The sequence below is a fragment of the Sinocyclocheilus anshuiensis genome, unplaced genomic scaffold (genome assembly GCF_001515605.1).
Source record: "Sinocyclocheilus anshuiensis isolate Anshui unplaced genomic scaffold, SAMN03320099.WGS_v1.1 scaffold1546, whole genome shotgun sequence".
Classification (NCBI taxonomy): Eukaryota; Metazoa; Chordata; class Actinopteri; order Cypriniformes; family Cyprinidae; genus Sinocyclocheilus; species Sinocyclocheilus anshuiensis.
Genome location: NW_015547737.1, coordinates 345,144 through 364,644, shown reverse-complemented (window position 1 = coordinate 364,644; position 19,501 = coordinate 345,144). Strand labels below are relative to the sequence as shown.

Genomic DNA, 19,501 nt, shown 5'->3' with positions numbered 1-19,501 from the left:
TTGACTCAGTACGTGACTCACAAGCGAGCCAAATATCAGAGCTGTGAAATATGTGTACAAACTTGTCTGTTTCCATTCGTCGGACACATTTGACCTTCATGTCTTCATGTGGAACAAAACAATGACGTTAGAATCGACCTTGAGAAGATACAACATGCTGAATACAAGCATCGGTTTTGGCAGCGCTGAGCGCGCTCTCTCAATCGTGATCAAAAATGACACTCATTTTTTTGTTCGTGTTAATCAAGTAAAAGCTTACGGTTAAATATCTCCTGAGAAGGCGGCTTTATTGTGTCTTAATCTCTGTGAACTTGAGCGGTTTCCAGGAACTTTGCAGCACCTGCTGTGTTCCCCCGAGGCCCGCGGCCGGGTGGAGCTGTCGGTCAATCCCTTCACCCCAGCTAACCTGCCACCTTCCAGCCGGATCACAGCTTTCCCTGTCAGGAACCGCGAAATTAAAACTCACGGCTGCTTTATCTGCTCGCTTAACTTCAAAGGTGGATCAACCTGGTTTGGAAAATTAGGCCTTTGGGTCCACAGGAGTCTCGTGTCAGAGTAACAATGATTTATGATGCATTAGGGGACTGCTGAGCTAACAGCGACAGGGGTCGTAAAGAACATGTGATTCCAAAGTACATACATTTCCATGTACATCAGCATTTTTTCTGAACATAAAATATTTTTTGAAAGACGTAGGCCTAATATTTCCTGAGAAAACGCAGTTGTCATTCCTACCACCAGTGTTGGGGGTAACCCATTACAAGTAACGCCAGTTATGGAATCAGATTACTTTTCCCAAGTAACTAGTAAAGTAACGCATTACTTTTTAATTTACAAGAAAATATCTGAGGTACTTTTTCAAATAAGTAACGGCAGTTACTTTTTTCCCCATTTATTGATTGAAAGCTCTCCTGTGCCCATGTTGAGAGAAATCGGGAGTAAGATGTTACTTTAGTTCTAGAATAAATGTGAACATGCTTTAATTCATCTTACTCACAAAAAAAAAACAGATTTAGTTTTCCTCAAAATTAATAAAAACAGTTAAAAGCAACTCAGAATATGACGCAAAGCTGCAATAATTAAATATGTTAAATAATACAAATATCCTTTATGTATTTAATCCCATTTTATTAACCAATTTGCTGCTGACCTTCGATGATCCAATTCAACCATACTAATAAGCAAAAATTACAAAAGCTAACATTTCTTCTTCTTCTTTTTTATTGCTGAAGAGTGTTGAACTTTCTTCTTCTGCGTTCTACTGTACAGACGTGAATTTACATTTCCTTCAGCCTGAGGCTTTTGGTGTGAGAGGGCTTTTACATTTTCCAAAAATCGAACTTTTTTATATTAAAAGCAAACAAGCAAGCCCTGCCCAGATTTAAAAAGTAACGTAATGCATTACTTTCAACAAAAAGTAACTAAGTACCGTAATTAGTTACTTTTTTTAGGAAGTAACGCAATATTGTGATGAATTACTTTTAAAAGTAACTTTCCCCAACACTGCCTACAACCATGTGAATAGGCTACTTCTCATGTTACGTTTTTAATGTCAATTTTTGTATCACAAAACTCGAAGTAGGCTATTAGGCTACAGAAAGAGTTATGGAAAAATACAGTTCATTTATTATAGTGGGGCATGTTTACACATGCTATTCATCAAAGTTTAATTTTTAGAAAAATATAGCTAGGCTAAAAGGTGACATGCGAAAATATAAAACTATTGTTTAGGCCTAAAAAGAAATAATTCAATTAAATATAGATTACTACAAAACATTATTTTGAGAAGTACGAACTCAAAACTCGGACTTGCGATGAAGAAAGTGAGTTTTTATGGGGGAGGGGAGTCAGAATTGCGAGATAAACACTCAAAAATCTGACTTTCTCAGTTCGGTCCAAGTGCTGGGTATATATAGGGAACAAGCACAAATAGATAGTTAGCAGCTAAATATGGGCCATTTACTCTCTGAGTGGAGAAGACAGTCTCCATCTGTGCTTCTGACGGGCAAAAATACTTCCTGCTGTTTGCCAGAACATTTCCTGATTGACAAGGCGAGTCTGGACAAGTCAACCGGACCTTAAAACAGCTCGGTCCCCTTTTATAGCGACCGTACGTGAGAAAGCGACTAAATTCAGATAAAGCTGGATGAAACTGTTTTCATCCAGTCATTATAATGCTCGTATATAGTGTCAAAATATAGTATATTAAGCAATATTTTATAAACCTGTTGGAACTGAAGACAATTCAGCGAAAACTTAAACGCATCTTTAAAAAGACGAAAATGCCGGTCTCAAAATTAGTATTAAGAATGTTTGGCGTCAGGTTACGTATTTAAATGACTGACAAACAGTTTATAGTTCAAATAGGCTACCATTCATTTTAACGAACATTCGAACAAATAGTCTACAAGAGGATTCAAGACGTCATTCACAGGGATTCGGCGTGAATTCATTATGACATCAACAATGGCATGCAGGTACTGGAAATGTTCGCAGGACTGACTGACTGAATAATCGAGGATTTCAATCATCTTTATTACTATTGCCTAGTGTCTATGTAAACCTGTTGTTATATATAAATTAAATCTAGCTGTTCTAATGATGATTAACATCATCTGAGTCGCGGGAACAGTCTTATGAAGAGGATCATGCTGATAAACGTGAAGGAGACGACGATGAGCATCAGCCACAGGAACCAGTTGACGGATTTCTTGGCATGTTGCTCCAGACGCTCTGACTCGGTCTTCAGCTTCTCGAAGTTCATGTCGGCCTGACGCATAGACTGAGTGAGAGTCTGAAGAGGAGGAAGAGAGACGTTTACAGTCTGTTAACTGCTATGAGATTCAACAGAAACCTTTTAATCGGAGTATGTTAAAGGTTTAGAGTTTAATGGCACTGTGTTGATAAAGTCATTAAAAAAAAGCTCATATTAGTTTCTATAGAGTTTTGTAATGCCATGTTGCTGTAGTAACAGCACACTTATGTTTGAAAGCTCAATAATTAGTGTAACGCTAATACACTGCTTCCCTCTAGTGGTCACACAACAGATAAATCACTAATTCATTTGAATAAACCAGTCTTTTCAAGCTGCTACTTTACATTTGTAAATGCTCATTAATGTGGTGATTTTCACAAAAAAATGAAATAATAATAATAATACAATATAATATTACATTACATTACAAGACTATTATTATATTAAATAAAATAATATGAAATGTAAATAACATTATTTTATAATAATAATAATTATTATTATTATTAATATTATTATACATTTGAATATGCTGATTTAAAAATAATAAAAGCATGAAGCTGGTGCAAACAAGGAATACAAATATATTTATAGAATATAAAGTCGTTTGTGTTGTTCTTTAGCTTTGCAAAAAAAAAATTGTTTTTAAAATTATTACAACCAACATTTGTTTTATTCTTTTGAGCTGGCAATAATTAATTTGAGGCAGATAAATGGTGACCACTTTGCTAGATTGGGTGCAAAAAATTCCTATATTACAGTAATATATAGTATAAATATGTAATAACATTAATAATAACATTTTATTAATATAATATAATTATCAATAACAATAATTGTAATGTAATATAATATATACATATTATCAACTGAATTATTTTATAATTAGAATATAATAATATAATTATCAACAACCCAATAATAATAATAATAAATTATTATTATTATTGTAAGCACATATTAAAAAATGCTGTTGTTTTTAAATGAAATTGGGGGGAAAAATCCTATTTTACAGTAACAAGAATTGACTGTCAATCAAGAATGAGAATGATAAAAAATATGTTGTTGATTAAAAGATGTACACACTTTTTTTTTTTAAAGTGTTACATTCTCTGCTCTCAGAGGATGGGCATTACTGTCATAAATATGCACTTTACGTCGTATATATAAACACCAGATTAACTACAGCTGTGTAGAGAGAAAAGCATCAGACCTGGTTATCCTGCTTGATGATGTTCTGGGCCGCGAGTGTGTTGTTCTTGAGGTTGCGAGCGAGATTCAGCATGTCATCAGCCAGTTTCTCCTGCAGGTTTTTATGATGCTGTAGAATAGCGTCCAGCTCTGCTGTCGACTGCCGCTCATCTACAGGAATACTCCTGAAAATACAGCAGACAAAACTGAATACTGTAGATACCAGTGACACGTTCACACAGAAAATCAATGAGAGAGAGAGCGCCACCTACTTTCTGTGTCTGAGATCTGTCTCCAATGAACCTAACCATGAAGAACAAAAAAGGGCATGATTCAGATATGAAATTTAATTTATTAAAATGAAGCATAAAAATATAAAACTTACCGGAATTTGATACACCCTGTTAAGAACAGAATAAAGAGTCAGTAAAAATGTACATTTTCACACTGTTAAAAAATGCTAAATAATTTGCTTAATCAGTATTTTTGTCTCAAACAAGCAAATTCTATAAGATAAAAACATACCATAAAAACATGAATATCTAAAAAGCGCAGTTGAAAGAGAAAAGAGTCGTACGGTGCTCATCAGCTCCTTCCTCATATCTCCAGCACATCGCGCTTTGCTCTGAATGTGCACCGTCTTACTGGCCGGCGTTCTCTCGCTGGATATCGTAGGCGTCCGACCAGGAGCCAGAAACTGATTGGCTAGAGCCTTCTCTGCTGGAGACGGCTAGAAACAAACAAAGCGTTTCTACTAACAATCATAGAACCGTGACTCATTTGACTGTCATTGAGCATGTGGTGACTATAACGACTGACCAGTTTGTCTGCCTCTAAGAGACCCTTGAGGAAGTCCACCTTGCGGTTATAATCCGTCAGTATTTCCGGTGTTGGTTTGCTGAGGGAATAAATCAGGACTCATCATCTACATCACTATCTGTTTATAATATCACAGGTGTAGGAGAAACACCATTAGCCGTTTTATCTCAACATCACTCTGAGGTTCATATATTTCATTTTCACGTAATAGGTGTTGAAATGGTTTATTATTTTAACACTTTTTAAAGATATATGATTCATTAATGCCTGTAATTTTATACAAAATTACCTGGGACTCTTTTTAAGGGCAACAAGCATCTCCTCAAGAGCACCAACGTACTTGAACAGACAAATGTAAATCTATTAAATATGATTTTCTGCTAAAAATGATAGAGAGGATATTGCATTGAATTGTAAAAATATCCACAGCAAAAACAGGAAGCAAATAAGACATTAACTGAATGCATGCTGTGTGTGTGTATGTGTGTATATATATATATATGTGTATGTGTATATATATATATATATATATATATATGACGCTGGCAATATTTGTTGTATCATGCAGAATATTCTCTTGTGTAAAATATAAACGTTTACTTCAAAAGCACAGAAGCAAACGTAAATGCAGTGTCGTTAAACATTACCTTCTCCAGTCTCCATTCTGTCTCATTTCTCCTCTCTGAAGCCAGAGATTCACAGCGCGATAATAACCTGATAAAATTGGTCTCTAGTCTGGACGTGGCCATATTTGCCGCTCGCACCGGAAGTCGCTCGGGTTTTACAGACAGCAAGGCGGAACCGGAACAGAGCGACAAATGAAGAGTCCTTCTTGCTTACGCAGGAGCGGTTGGCAATAACGTCTGCAAATGTATTAAACATTTAAAAATAAACATACAAAACACGTGTACTTGTAACACGTTGATATTCATAGCAGAGAAATAATTCAAGCAGAGAAAAAAAAGCTAATTAAATATCCCCCGTGATGATATCTCTTCCCTTACGAAAATTGACCATGGTTTTACTGCAAAGAAAAAAAAAACATGGTTACTAAAGTTAAACCATAGTAAAACTGTGGTTATGGTTTACAATACGCAAAAAATAAAACAAACAAATAAATAAAAACCCTACTAAAAACTGATACTAGAAACAACCTGCTCGTCCAGTAATGATACTGCGAACTTGATCTGAAGAGACTTATTATTATAATGAAAAATCCCACAACAAATATTTAGAGGGACACAGGAGCCAATTAATAATCAATAATTGTCACTGTTGATGATTTAGGAATTTATTACTGTATAAAAACAGAATATACAGCAATGAATATACATCACAGCTAATGTATGTATGTATGTATGTATTTATTATTTTTTGTAGATGTGTGACAGAGGAATAACATCCATTCAGACCAGCAGCACTGTTGCTCCTCCTCAGATCCCACTGACAGATCCTTAATATCTAGAAGTTCAGCCAGACAGCTTCATACTGAGAGATTGTGTTGATTTATTGTTGTTTACTTCAGATGATCATTGTGCTGCTTGAACAAAAGTAATAAAATTATGATTTGCTTTTGTCTATTCATAATAAAAAACACCATAAAATGTCTATAGTTAAATGTCAATAAAGCTTTATATTAACTAAACCATTTTTTTTAATTAATTTACTTTAAGAATGAATCCACTTTTTAATGTCTATGTTTATTTATGTGATTGGTTGTCCTCTATAGAATGATCTCATCTCTGGATCTACATTCTCCAGTTTTACACACAGTTCACAGTGACAAATGAAGAGTTTTTCTAGGTTACGCAGGAGCGGATGCTTTGAAAATGTATTCAAAATCAAGTAAATATATAATAATACAACATTTTCAGAAAAAGAAGAATGTTTCAGATCGGCCAAGTAAAAGTCCAGTGCTATTTCCAATAGGAAAAACTTGTGGGATGACTGCATAGAAGATCCCCCTGATCAATCTGAAGCCATTCTACAAGAAAGAGTTGAACAAAAAAATTGGAAAAACAAAACGTGCTAAGCTGATAGACTGCTGCTGTGTTTTCATTCAGGCCCTGTTTACACTAGTGCACTTTCGCGATGCTCGTCTACACTTGCGATCTCACTGCGTTTCAGAAACGATCTCCGTCCACACTACACAACCGAACACGCATATCACATGACCATTCATGCAGGTGCAACCAGAGCCGTTTTCTCAATGTTTTGGTCCGTTTACAACTTTACACTGAAACGCAACCCCGGAGTTTTCAAACTAAAACGGGGTTTGCAGCGAGGGTCGATAACGCTGGGGGTAAACGACAGGCGTGGGCTAACCGTAGCAAAAGTTATGCGTTTTAAAACAAAAACGAACTAGTGTAAACATAGCCTCAAAAAGATGGAGAAACGCAGCATTCCATCACTTGTTCACCAGTGGATCCTAGCAGTGAATGGGTGCCGTCAGAATGAGAGTCCAATAAACAGCTGATAAAAACATCACAAAAATCCACACCACTCCAGTCCATCAATTAATATTTTCTGAAGCAAAAAGCTGCGTGCTTCTAAAAAACAAAACTATCATTAAGACGCTTTTAACTTAAAACTGTTTCTTCTGGCCAAAATACGAGTCCATAATCCAATAATAACACTTCCTCCATTAAAAAGTCATCTCGAATGAATCAGGAGAGAAATCTGCACAGAACAAACACTGTTTACAAGTGAGAACAGTCCAGCAGTTCTAAACAAATACATGGATTTTGATGTGAGAAGACACCAGAGGATGGACTTTTTCACTGGTGAAAGCAATATTGATTATATTTGTACAGAAGTAACGGTTTAAAGTTAAAAGTGTCTTAATGATGTATGTGTTTCTTATAAACACACAGAAAAAAGATCTGCCATGATTTATCTCAGATTCATTTTTTACATCTCAAAAACCTGGCATTTAAACAAGAGTGTGTAGACTTTTTATGTGTTCATCATGTATCACTTTATTTGGTCTGGTATAAGTAAAGACAGCAACCATAACTGGAAAGTTATTTTTTAACTTCTATATAACAAGAACTCGATGAATCTTCAGGATATGATGCAAACCCATGGTATACACCCATTCCTAAAGAAAAAGTATATTTTGGCAACTTCCTTAATTCTGTATTAGATTCATTAAAACCAAAATAACATTTTATTTAGCATATTTGGGCCTGACTTTTCCAAAATAGGCATTATTACACTTCAACCAATAGCAGTAAATAAACAACAAGAGCCAGCATGGCCAGTATAAGTTGAACTTGCATCATTTCATCTGATTCATTTGGTATTTTCTGCAGCTCAGCAGTAGCACTTCCTCTATGAAATGTTATAAAAGTCACCAACAAACCTGAACACACACGTTCAACAAGCTCACAGAATGAAGACGCTGTTGCTTTCACTCCTCTGTAAGTTTATTTCTGTGTGATTCAGTGTGATTCTGTCATGATCAGATGATCTGAATGATCTGTTTTCTGTTTGTTCAGGTCTGTTTGTGTGGAATCAAACCACAGAAGCTTTCACTGATCAACGGCTGGTTTTAGGACAGAATGTGACTTTAGCCTGTGAGTTCAGATTAAAAGCCATTATTTGGTTTGTGATGAAACTACCAGCTCGTCCAGAGATGATACTGCGAACTTTTGGACCACCTAAACAGGTGGAATATTACAACACAAAATTCATCAGCAAATATTCAGAGGGAGGCTGCAGCCGCTTATTTATAAATAATGTCAGTGCTGATGATTTAGGAATTTATTACTGTATAAAACCAGGCTGGTATCTAGAGGTCAGTAATGGTACCAGACTGCACACCTCTGGTAAGTGAGAAACTGCGATACATTTAATAACTAAGATCTACATTATTAATATTAATATTCATATTAATGTTAATATTTATGACTTAAGAGCTCTCTACCTGTTGTTAGAAGCATAGGCCTAATTTCTTGTTAGTATGACATGTGGACTTAAATAAATCAAGCACTTGAGCAAATGAAGCAACCTAACATGTAGTATAATCTATCTTTCATTCCATTCATTCTGCGTCTTAGTTTGTTAAGAGAATCCAATCGGCGTTTCTGAAGAACTGCAAAATAACCGAGAACGAAAATAGCAAAGTTCGTTATTTACAGCAATAATTTGAGATTACTTTGACCTTGAACTGATTATTTAGCAGAAGTTATCACTCCACCAGCTGCTTGACGCCATTAACGTCAGTTCTTAGCAATGTGTTTCGAAGGCCAGATGTGCGACATTTCTACGTTTTCGTGAAACAGTCGTGACTTGTTTCTCCAACAACACATTGTATTATGAGCTACTGCGTTGTTCGGGAAACGCACCCTAGGTTATCAATGAATGAATTATACATCTGATTTCTATGTTATTATTGTTAGTAGAAGCATCAGTAGGCCTAGGCTATATCATATAATAATTTTTCTATTATTATTGTTATTTATGAAATTATATTTATGCAAAATTGTTTCCGATCTAAATTTAAAGAATGAATGTCCTTTATTTAAAAAGTGTACTATCCAAACAATAAATTCATTCTTTTCTCTAATGCTTTTCGAAAAGAAATGTCTCAAGATGACAGCGATTGCACCAGACTGCACACCACTGCACAATTACTGGCAACAAATTTATTCAAAATAAATATCTAAATGGCAAGAATCCATAGCCTTTTTTTTCTTCTTCTAATAATCATCACACGACTGGGGAAGCCGTGGCCTAATGGTTAGAGAGTCGGACTCATAACCCAAAGGTTGCGGGTTCGAGTCTCGTACCGGCAGGGATTGTAGGTGGGGGGAGTGAATGTACAGCGCTCTCTCCCACCTTCAATACCACGACTGAGGTACCCTTGAGCAAGGCACCGAACCCCCAACTGCTCCCCGGGCGCCGCAGCATAAATGGCTGCCCACTGCTCCGGGTGTGTGTTCACGGTGTGTGTGTGTGTGTTCACTGCTGTGTGTGTGCACTTTGGATGGGTAAATGCAGAGCACTAATTCCTAGTATGGGTCACCATACTTGGCCACATGTCACTTCACTCACTTATACAAATATTATATGTTACTTTACCTGTAAAAGATAAACATGATATTTTTCTCAAAAACAGAATCCCCCCAAAGTCACAATGAACCAGAGCAAAAAAATCCAGCACAAGATCAGACAGCACTTCAGATTCTCATCATCATGTTCAGCCTGTTGACTGTTGTGCTGTTTGCTGCAGTTATAGGTGAGTAAAAAAGTCAAGATCATAATATATTTAAACCAACCACTAAACTTGTCATTTAAAAATTACATTTATTTATTAAATATATTATATATATAATAATATATTTATTTATATATTATTATATATTATTAATATATTATATATTATATATTATATATTATATATTATATATTATATATTATATATTATATATTATATATTATATATTATATATTATATATTATATATTATATATTATATATTATATATTATATATTATATATTATTAATATATTATAAATTATATACAGTATATAATAATTCATTATACATACATATAATATTTAAATACATTTTAGTTTGTATTACATTTATTGATGAATTTAGCTGCATTTAATCAAATATTATTGTGCTATTTCAGGTTTATTAATGATGAACCATAAACTATCTAAGAACATTCCTGAATATGTCAATGGTCATCAGGTAAGACAGCTCTTATTGCTGTTTATGCTAAAAATCGGTTATTATGACAAACGTTTTATATTCCAGCTCACAAAAGTCTGAGCAACAATACAGAAAAAAAAAAAATGTTCTTTAAAAAATGAATGTGTAAACATGAAGAGCTGTTTTGATAAATGGTTTTTTATCATTCGTTTAGATTTCTACTATGAAGTTTCGTGAGAGTAACAGAGGAAAAACAGATCCTGAATATCTAGAGGTGCTGCCAAATATCAGAGGTCCTGTATATGAAACAGCTTTATACTGAGAAATTGTGTTGATTTATTTCTGTTTGCTTTAAATGATCAACATTCTGTGCTGCTTGATAATGTAAAGAAATAATGATTTGCTTTTGTCTGTTCATAATAAAACATGACTAAAATCTGTCAGCAATTAAAATGTCCATCAAGTTTTATACTGGTAATAACGTTAATAAATAAACTTTGTAATGTTTTGGATTGTTTGTTTATGTCTCTTTCTGAGTTGCTAAAATCAGATCTGATTGTAATGGGATGCAGTGTCAGTAATTAGTCCATTCGGTTCTCTTGATTAATCATGTGACAATGAATGTCACATCTGGATGTAACAAACAAGACATTTTTGACTGATTTGAGATCTTATCTCATATAGATCTTAATAGTTCACCCAAAAATAAAAAAATGGCTGAAAATGAACTCACCCTAAGGCCATCCAAGATGTAGATGAGTTTGTTTCTTCATCAGAACAGATTTGAAGAAATGTAGCATTCCATCACTTGCTCACCAATGGATCCTCTGCAGTGAATGGGTGCCGTCAGAATGAGAGTCCAAACAGCTGATAAAAACACCACAGAAATCCACAAGTAATCCACACCACTCCAGTCCATCGATTAACATCTTCTGAAGTGAAAAGATGTGTTTTTAAGAAGCAAATCCATCATTAGGGTGTTTTAACTTCAAAATGTTGTTTCTGGCAAATAAAAATAACACTTCCTTCAATGAAAAACTCCATCCCACACCAAAATCCACTGACATATTTGTTTAGAACTGTTTTGACTTGTAAACGGTGCTTGATCTGTACATATTTCTCTCCTGATTCAGACAAGATGACGTTTTCACTGGAGAAAACAGGACAGAGCACTCGTATTTTCTGGAAGCAATGGTTTGAAGTTAAAAACGTATTAATGATGGATTTGTTTCTTACAAACATGCAGCTTTTCGCTTCAGAAGACATTAACTGATGGACTGGAGTGGTGTGGATTACTTGTGGATTATTGTGATGTTTTTATCAGCTGTTTTAATTCTGACGGCACCCATTCACTGCAGAGGATCCATTGATGAGCAAGTGATGCAATGTTCATATACATTTCTCCAAATCTGTTATGATGAAGAAACAAACTCATCTACATATTGGATGGTCTGAGGATGAGTTCATTTTCATCACATTTTCTTTTTGGGGTGAACTATTCCTTTAATGACCACAAATTGTCCAGCCATTTCAAGTTCAACCACAGTGGTTTCTTTTTTCTTCGTAAGTTCTGCTGCACTTCCACTTGGATTCGCAGTAAAGTTAACCATCTTATTGCATTTGAGTTAAACAACCACAGAATGAGGACAGTGCAGCTTTTACTCTGCTGTAAGTTTAAGTTCATGCAAGATCTTGTTCTGTTTGTATTATGACCGGCACGTGTTGAATGTTCATGAACAATGAACGACTGTATTTTCATTAACTAACATTAACAAAGACGAATAAATAATGTAATAAATGTATTGTTCATTGTTTGTTAATACATGAACTAACATTAACTAATGGAACCTTATTGTAAAGTGTTACCATTTAATTTATTGTGCTCACTGTAATATATAATGAGCACATATAAATGCTAATTTGTTTGCTCTAAAATGTGTGTGTGGTGTTATTATCCAGATTGTAAGTTCATGAGATAAGGATAACATTTTCCAATGTCAATAAATAGGCCTACTGTATGTATATTTGACTGATTAAACTTCAGTAAGTCTTCTGGTTTCTCTTTGTTTAATGTATTAATGCAATGTTTTTCACTGTCTTGCTGCAGTCGTCCGCTCTGAGTCTGTTTTCTCACAGCTGTGGGTTAGTTGGCTTCAACTCTGGTCTGGTTGATATGTCAAGTTCGTGTACAAAGTCACACCTTATGGAAAACATCAGCGCATGGGCCTCTAATAATCTTCACATCTGTTCCACTTCCTCGCTAAGTGTTCTTGCTGGTTTCCTCTTTTATTCTGCAGAAGCATTTCTGCTCAGATTGGCCTGCATTATTATAATGCACATCATTTAAACAACCACAGAATGAGGACGGTGCAGCTTTTACTCTTTGGTAAGTTTAAGTTACTCAGTTTTTATGATTTTAATGATGTTGTCTTGATTGGATAGTTTTAGAACATTGTTTACAATGTAAAATTCAACACATTATTTTGAATGTTCTGTGTGTTTCTGTGCAGGTCTGCTGCTGGTGTGTCAAACTACAGAGAGTTTAACTGATAAACAGGTGAATTTAGCGGGAAATGTGACTTTAGACTGTCAGATTGATGTAAAAGACATTTATTGGGTTTTCCAGAAACTGACAGATTCTCCAGTTCTGATACTGCGAGCTTTCACATCCGAATCTACAGCATCTCTTATACGATGAAAGAGCCTATATATAAATATATGAGATTAGCAACTACCACCCTTCTGTAGTTTTCTGAAGTGGAGTTTCACTTTTGTTCCATTTCAAAAATCCCAAAACAAAACCTAGACAAACATAATCAAGTGTAAATCATACAGTCTAATAGAAATATATTCTGCTAAATAATGAAAATAAAATATTTTGGCTTGCTTTTTGCTGTTTGCAAAATTCTCAAGCTCTTTTCAGAATAGCTTCTCTTTGTTCTTGCCTTGATAAATGTTAATACAAGTTCTGTATAATAACTTGTTTTTAGTGGTCTGAATATTATTATTAGTAGTAGTATAGATAATGAATAAAGATTAGTTCACCCAAAAATAAATTATCCTGTCATCATTCATTCATGAGACTGCCATTCTGCCCACCACGTGTTTTTGTATTCCACAGAAAAAATAAATATTTTATTATAGACAGAAAATTGATTTTTTTAACAGTAGAGTCGCTCACGCAGCTGCAGAGTCATGATGCGCTCGTTCTCTTCTAGTCGCGGGCTGCTTATTAACTGAAAAGTATACTTTCATGTTTTTTCGACTCGGATATCTTCTATATAAGTTTGTTTACATGTATACAAACAGAGCAATGTTTTATCTCGGAGAGAATGTAGGTTTTAGCATCAAAACTTGCCTTTAAATGGTGACAGCGCCCTCTACCTGCTGATTTAAGTAGCACAAGTAAACTTAAGTACACATCACTCAGACTGATCCGGATATTTGTCAATAAAATATATTAGACTACAATTAATAAACGTGTTAAAAATTTACCTCATGTGTTTGAGATGTAATACACCAAGTTTTATTGAATTACACAAGTTCGGTTCTGAGGCTTTTGAGTAGGCTAATGCCCGTATAAACTATTATTATGTGTCTATAAAATGTTGCATCCCAGCTGACAAAAATATGTTATAACAATGTTTTGCTAATGTTCCCGTTATTGGAAAACGTTATTTCTTAACGTTCCCTGGACGTTCAAAATGTTCAATGTTTAAACAAAAAAAATCTTGGTCATTCAAATGTTAAGGGATTATTATTTTATTTTTTTAATTTTGACAACATTTTGGGAAATGTTCCTTTTGAATGTTCCCGAACTTTCTGAAACAAGTAGTAAAAAAAAAACCCATTAGACAAACCTCCAACTAAAACGTTATAGAACAAAAATGTTTAGCGTTAAAAATAGCATTTTTATGCTAACGTTTTTAGAACGTTATTAAAGACCATAACTTTGAATGAACATTCTATTAATGTTACTAAAAGAATGTTTGTTCATAACTTTAGGAGAACATTGCCAGATGTTCTCTCTACTATTTGGAGTGTTATCTGTATCCATGTTCCAGAGGCGTATGAAATAGCAATGCGGCTAAGAAGACTATGGCATACCTGTTAACTGTCACTGGCCCACCGGTGGGCCCACTTGTCGTTACATGTTTTAAACAGTAATATCTTAGTCTGAACCTAAAGTAATCTTGACAAACTATATCATTTGAAAGCCTAAAGACTCTAGTTTTCATATTTGGTAATTTATTAAATATTTTACAGAGCAACTGTAATTTATTAATCTGCAAGAAGAGTACTCATCAGAGTCAGAGAGCGAGTTCTGACCTTTTGAAATAGTGATGCACATATGAAATCATGAAAAATCAGTAAAAACCTCCATTCATTTTCATGTCAAGTGTTCAAAAGATATAGCAAAAATACAAAAGTATTGTCCGCACACTGATATAACTGCTCCATAAGAATGATTTATTACAACGTTTCGACCATCAGGTCACATTGCGAAGATACATGACAATACAAATGGACAATACGTTTGTATTTTTGCTATAGTTTTACTTTTAGGGGAAGTCGTGGCCTAATGGTTAGAGAGTCGGACTCATAACCCAAAGGTTGTGGGTTAGAGTCTCGTACCGGCAGGGATTGTAGGTGGGGGGAGTGAATGTACAGCGCTCTCTCCCACCTTCAATACCACGACTGAGGTGCCCTTGAGCAAGGCACCGAACCCCCAACTGCTCCCCGGGCGCCGCAGCATAAATGGCTGCCCACTGCTCCGGGTGTGTGTTCACGGTGTGTGTGTGCACTTTGGATGGGTAAAATGCAGAGCACTAATTCCAAGTATGGGTCACCATACTGTTCAAAAGATAACATCCATTCTATTTTTGGAGGAAAAAAAGGTCTAAAAGTGTTTTGACTATAAAGGAAAATCTATAGATTCTCCATTTTTGATGCAGCGTGAACTGTAACATAGGTCTAAGGTTCTCGTCGTATGTCTTTGTGTTTTTTAGACGTTGAATTGAAATCAAATACTGCCCTTAATACTTCTGAATGTGATGTCTACTTCATAATTATTGAGAAAAGTGGAAAAACATGTTTCAGATCACTCAAACCATATATAGAAATGGAGGCGCCCTTATATGGTTACTAATGGGGTTTGATGGCGGCATCTAGCGGAAACGCTTGGTACTACGCCCATACAAAATCTCATTTTTTGAGATATCAACCTCAAATTTGGAACACAAAGCAGTTTTCTAGCAGTTTTAGAGTAAAACATGCTTTGTAATTGTAGCCAATTGATTGTGACTTTTATATTTTATTTAATATAATTTACTTTATAGTATTTTATTTTATATTGTTTGTGTTGAACGATATTTTTTGAAAGTGTTAACTTCATCAAAACTTGTATTTAATGTTTATTTTTGATAACTGCGATTCATGTTTAGTTTCAATGGTTCCAGTTGGGAGTTCCTACCAATTGTTGTAGGTGGGGTCTTAATTAGTGGCGCACCTTAGGAAGAGGTATCGCTTCTCCTTTAAGCATTCGCGCTCAGTCTCACTGTGAATGCAGACGGGAAGCACGGGAGTGAGAGAGTAGGCCTATCGGTGTGTTTGTACTAATTTTGCCTCATACTACTCTTCTTTAAAGGGGAATAAATTCCATCACTCATCTCATCCATGTGTGGTCGTGCTTCTGTCCTGAGGGTACTGCTTGACATCTGCTACATAATATATATTTTTAAATATAAAATATGAATATTTAAATTTTTACATTTTATATTTTCATAAACTTAAACTTCCATAACTTTTTTGTAATAATATAAATTTGATAACGTTTCACTTCGACAATAATCTGCAAAGTGTCTTCTTTAAAAAGAGACCAACCAAGACAATCACCTATTGCACCTTTAACATGTCTGAAATCCACACTTGCTAGCGTGAAACTAGGTCAGCAAAACCACATGCTGGCACTGTCAGAAAACACCCACACACATTAGCTTACAAGTTTGGCCTGAAGTTTTGCTTGGAAAACAAAAAATCTGCTTCACAATTAGACCTATAGTTCAGGTGCTAATAATATTATATTATTATAAATATATTATAGCAATTTAATTAATCAAAAGTAAAACCTATTGACAGTTGAAGTTACTTCGCCAAATCAAACACTTTATCTCATGCACTTTGACCTTCTTAAATGCTTTAATAGCAGTAAACAGTCTGGTCAGTGCAAGTTCAACTTCCTCTTTTCAAGGGTGTCTGGTGGTTTCCTTTGATTTTTTTTCTGCACATCTGTGTTAGCACTTCTGCTCAGATTCGTAGTTAAGTTAACCGTCTTACTGCATATGAGCAAAACAACCACAGAATGAGGACGACGCCGCTTTTACTCTTCTGTAAGTTACTCCGTGTAATTTCAGAGTGCTCTTCACATGACTGAATAGTTTTCGAGATTGATTTCAAGAGTTTTGTGCTTTACTATATGTGTTTTATCTTCACAGTTCTACTGGTGTGGTGTCAAACTGCACAGTGTTTAAATTCTAAACGGGTGAATTTAGGGCAAAACATGTCTTTAGACTGTCTGATTGATGTAAAAGATATTTACTGGGTTTTCCAGAACCTGACAGATTCTCCAGCGCTGATACTGCGGACGTTCACATCAGAATCTACAACACCTCAGTTTTATGATAAAAGATTTAAAGACAAATGTTCGTTACAAACTTTTAGCCGTTTATTTATTAGGAACATAACTATCAATGAAATAGGAATATATTATTGTGCAAAAACAGGCACGACTCTACAGCTCAGCAATGGCACCAGACTTTACACTACTGGTAAGTATTTCTAAATTACATTTATGATTAACACATCAAGTGTTATAATATACTACGTTTATAGCTACGTTTATGCTGGGTACACACTAAAAGATTTTTAAAATCTTATAAGATCTTCAAAATGTGAGAGACCACAAACATGAGGACAAAAAATCCTAGATTTAACCGTTTTGCTCCTATAGTGTGTGGTGTGCCGCGATGTTCCCCCCACACATCAGGATTTCTGATCGTAAATATTCAACATGTTGCAACAACAAGTCGCCTCCGACGTTCTTCCGAGCAAATTCAGACACTCTTAACACACCTCACACCACAGGAAAATCTGATCAAATAATCTTTAGAACCATCAAGATAATCGGGACTTTACCTAGGATTGTCGGAAGGGGAGAAATCGGCCCAAAATCAGCCTGATTATCTTGTATAATGTGTACCCAGCATTACTGAAATAAATGTGTTTTTACCTTTATCAGAGGTTTTTAATCATATTTGGCACTAAAAGCACAAAACTTACAATTCTTCTATTTAAACAGAATCTGCCCATGACCAAAATCAAACAGAATGCAACAATCATAATCAAACACATTGTGAAACAACACCCAATTTTCACAGGATTCTGACCATTACATCCTTCCTATTGAACATTGTGCTGATTATTGCAATAATAGGTGAGATATCTGATACAATCAAGTTGAAAGTACAAAAAACAGGATCAAATGTTCAAATGAATCTCCTCAGTTTCATTGAAATTAAGTTTAGTGTATTCCTTTATGAAGAGTTTCTTTGAAATGTACTGAAGTATTGTTTCATTATGTATGTGTATTATATTAATTTCATGATGACAACAACCAAAATGTAATGCGTTACTTCAGGTCTGTTAATGCTCAAACTTAAGAAGCCAATAAAAAGTCGACAACAACCCCAGAATGTCAAACCAGTGTCGCTTGAGGACTTAAACACTGCACAGGTAAGACTTATATTGCTGAATGATTCAATCACCATTTCAGTTCATAGTACAAAATGTTTCCCAAATTTCCCGGCAACAACTAAAGTTCTTCCTAGCGTTTCTCAAGTAGCTGGAGGTCTTTAGAAACTCATTAGTTGTGAAATGATGTACATTCTTCAGAGTTCAAAACTCATGACATTTTGCGAAACATCTTAAGCAACCTTGAAACACAGAGTTAGCTAAAATAACTACTGGATGCTCAACGAATTCACAAATGTTTAACAAAACCAACCAAACTTGTTCACATGCGTGGTGAAGAGGTTTATAAAGTGCCTTATTTCACGTTATTTTATGTTCTCGTAGTATTCTGAAATCGAGCTGTCCACATATTCCAGAGGAGAAAACTCCATTCAGATAAACAGCACTTATGCACTTCTTCAGAAACCAAAGCCACATCCTAGACCATCACGAGCAGAGATCAACACATCTTGCAGTCTACAAAGTTGTTAATGTGGTAGTTTGACACCTTCTGTGAGTCTACCCTTTTTTTTGTTGTAGGATTATGTTTTATAAAGGTCGTGTTTCCATCACCGTTTGAATGAAACCATTTTATTTACTTATTTATAAAATACATAATTTTGTTGTGTGTTGCTACCAAGTACCTTAGACATTTTAACAGATCAATCTTGATTGATGTGGTTACAGTTTACAATAAGGTTCAATGTGTTAACATTAAATCACAATGGACAATACTTATTAATCCTGGTTAATGTTAATTCTACATATACAAATACATTTTTAACGTTTCAAATTACCATCAAATTAATGTAAGAATCAAAATCAACAGCATCAGTATATTTATGAATTAACATTTAACCTGAATTAGTAAATACTGTAAACATTGTTGTTCATTGTTAATGATACGTAATGAATTAACTCATGTTAACAAGTATAATTAGTTTATTGTAAAGTAAATTATTGAAGTTTTTGAGAAACAAAGTTGCTAAATGATTGTAATATCTTTTAGTTCATGTGGTTAACCATGCTGTTTTAACATGATTTAGTTGGACCCCAGCCAAGCTGTTGTTTAGCTGGTCTCCCAAATCTAACCAGCTGACAAGTACCCAAAAAAAACCCATCATACTAGGTCAGAAAACCACTTTTCCCTAGTGGAAGTTCTTGAATAAAAGTGCAGAAACATTAATCATGATACAACGTTGAACGAAGTACAAGATGGCAAGAAATACAGGCTACAGGCTAAGTCTAGATGCTGACAACAGTGACTCTAGTGTTACCACGTT

The 19,501-nt window shown here is 34.8% G+C and overlaps 2 protein-coding genes across 4 annotated transcripts; one reads left to right on the top strand and one right to left on the bottom strand.

Moving 5' to 3' along the window:
- Window positions 1-1,737: 1,737 nt before the first annotated feature.
- LOC107704427 (vesicle transport protein USE1) lies at window positions 1,738-5,592 on the bottom strand. 2 transcript variants are annotated; one of them, XM_016507350.1, is made up of 8 exons: window positions 5,413-5,592; window positions 5,055-5,104; window positions 4,766-4,844; window positions 4,524-4,676; window positions 4,332-4,347; window positions 4,219-4,249; window positions 3,969-4,131; window positions 1,738-2,794 (listed from the first exon to the last, which is right to left on the bottom strand). In XM_016507350.1, the coding sequence occupies exons 1-8, from the start codon at window positions 5,512-5,514 to the stop codon at window positions 2,612-2,614; spliced, it is 777 nt and encodes a 258-aa protein (XP_016362836.1). In that variant the 5' UTR covers window positions 5,515-5,592; the 3' UTR covers window positions 1,738-2,611. The 2 variants fall into 2 exon arrangements, with proteins under 2 accessions (XP_016362836.1, XP_016362837.1); XM_016507351.1 differs by lacking the exon at window positions 5,055-5,104 and having other exon boundaries at window positions 5,413-5,524.
- On the top strand, window positions 5,552-18,785 carry LOC107704426 (uncharacterized). 2 transcript variants are annotated; one of them, XM_016507348.1, is made up of 10 exons: window positions 5,552-5,614; window positions 8,080-8,187; window positions 8,266-8,595; window positions 9,888-10,007; window positions 10,408-10,469; window positions 10,645-10,723; window positions 12,941-12,987; window positions 17,189-17,257; window positions 17,788-17,922; window positions 18,127-18,208. In XM_016507348.1, the coding sequence occupies exons 2-9, from the start codon at window positions 8,160-8,162 to the stop codon at window positions 17,872-17,874; spliced, it is 822 nt and encodes a 273-aa protein (XP_016362834.1). In that variant the 5' UTR covers window positions 5,552-5,614; window positions 8,080-8,159; the 3' UTR covers window positions 17,875-17,922; window positions 18,127-18,208. The 2 variants fall into 2 exon arrangements, with proteins under 2 accessions (XP_016362834.1, XP_016362835.1); XM_016507349.1 differs by lacking the exons at window positions 5,552-5,614; window positions 8,080-8,187; window positions 8,266-8,595; ... (2 more) ...; window positions 10,645-10,723; window positions 12,941-12,987 and adding exons at window positions 16,762-16,819; window positions 18,564-18,785 and having other exon boundaries at window positions 16,925-17,257; window positions 18,127-18,221.
- The last annotated feature ends 716 nt before the right edge of the window (window positions 18,786-19,501 follow it).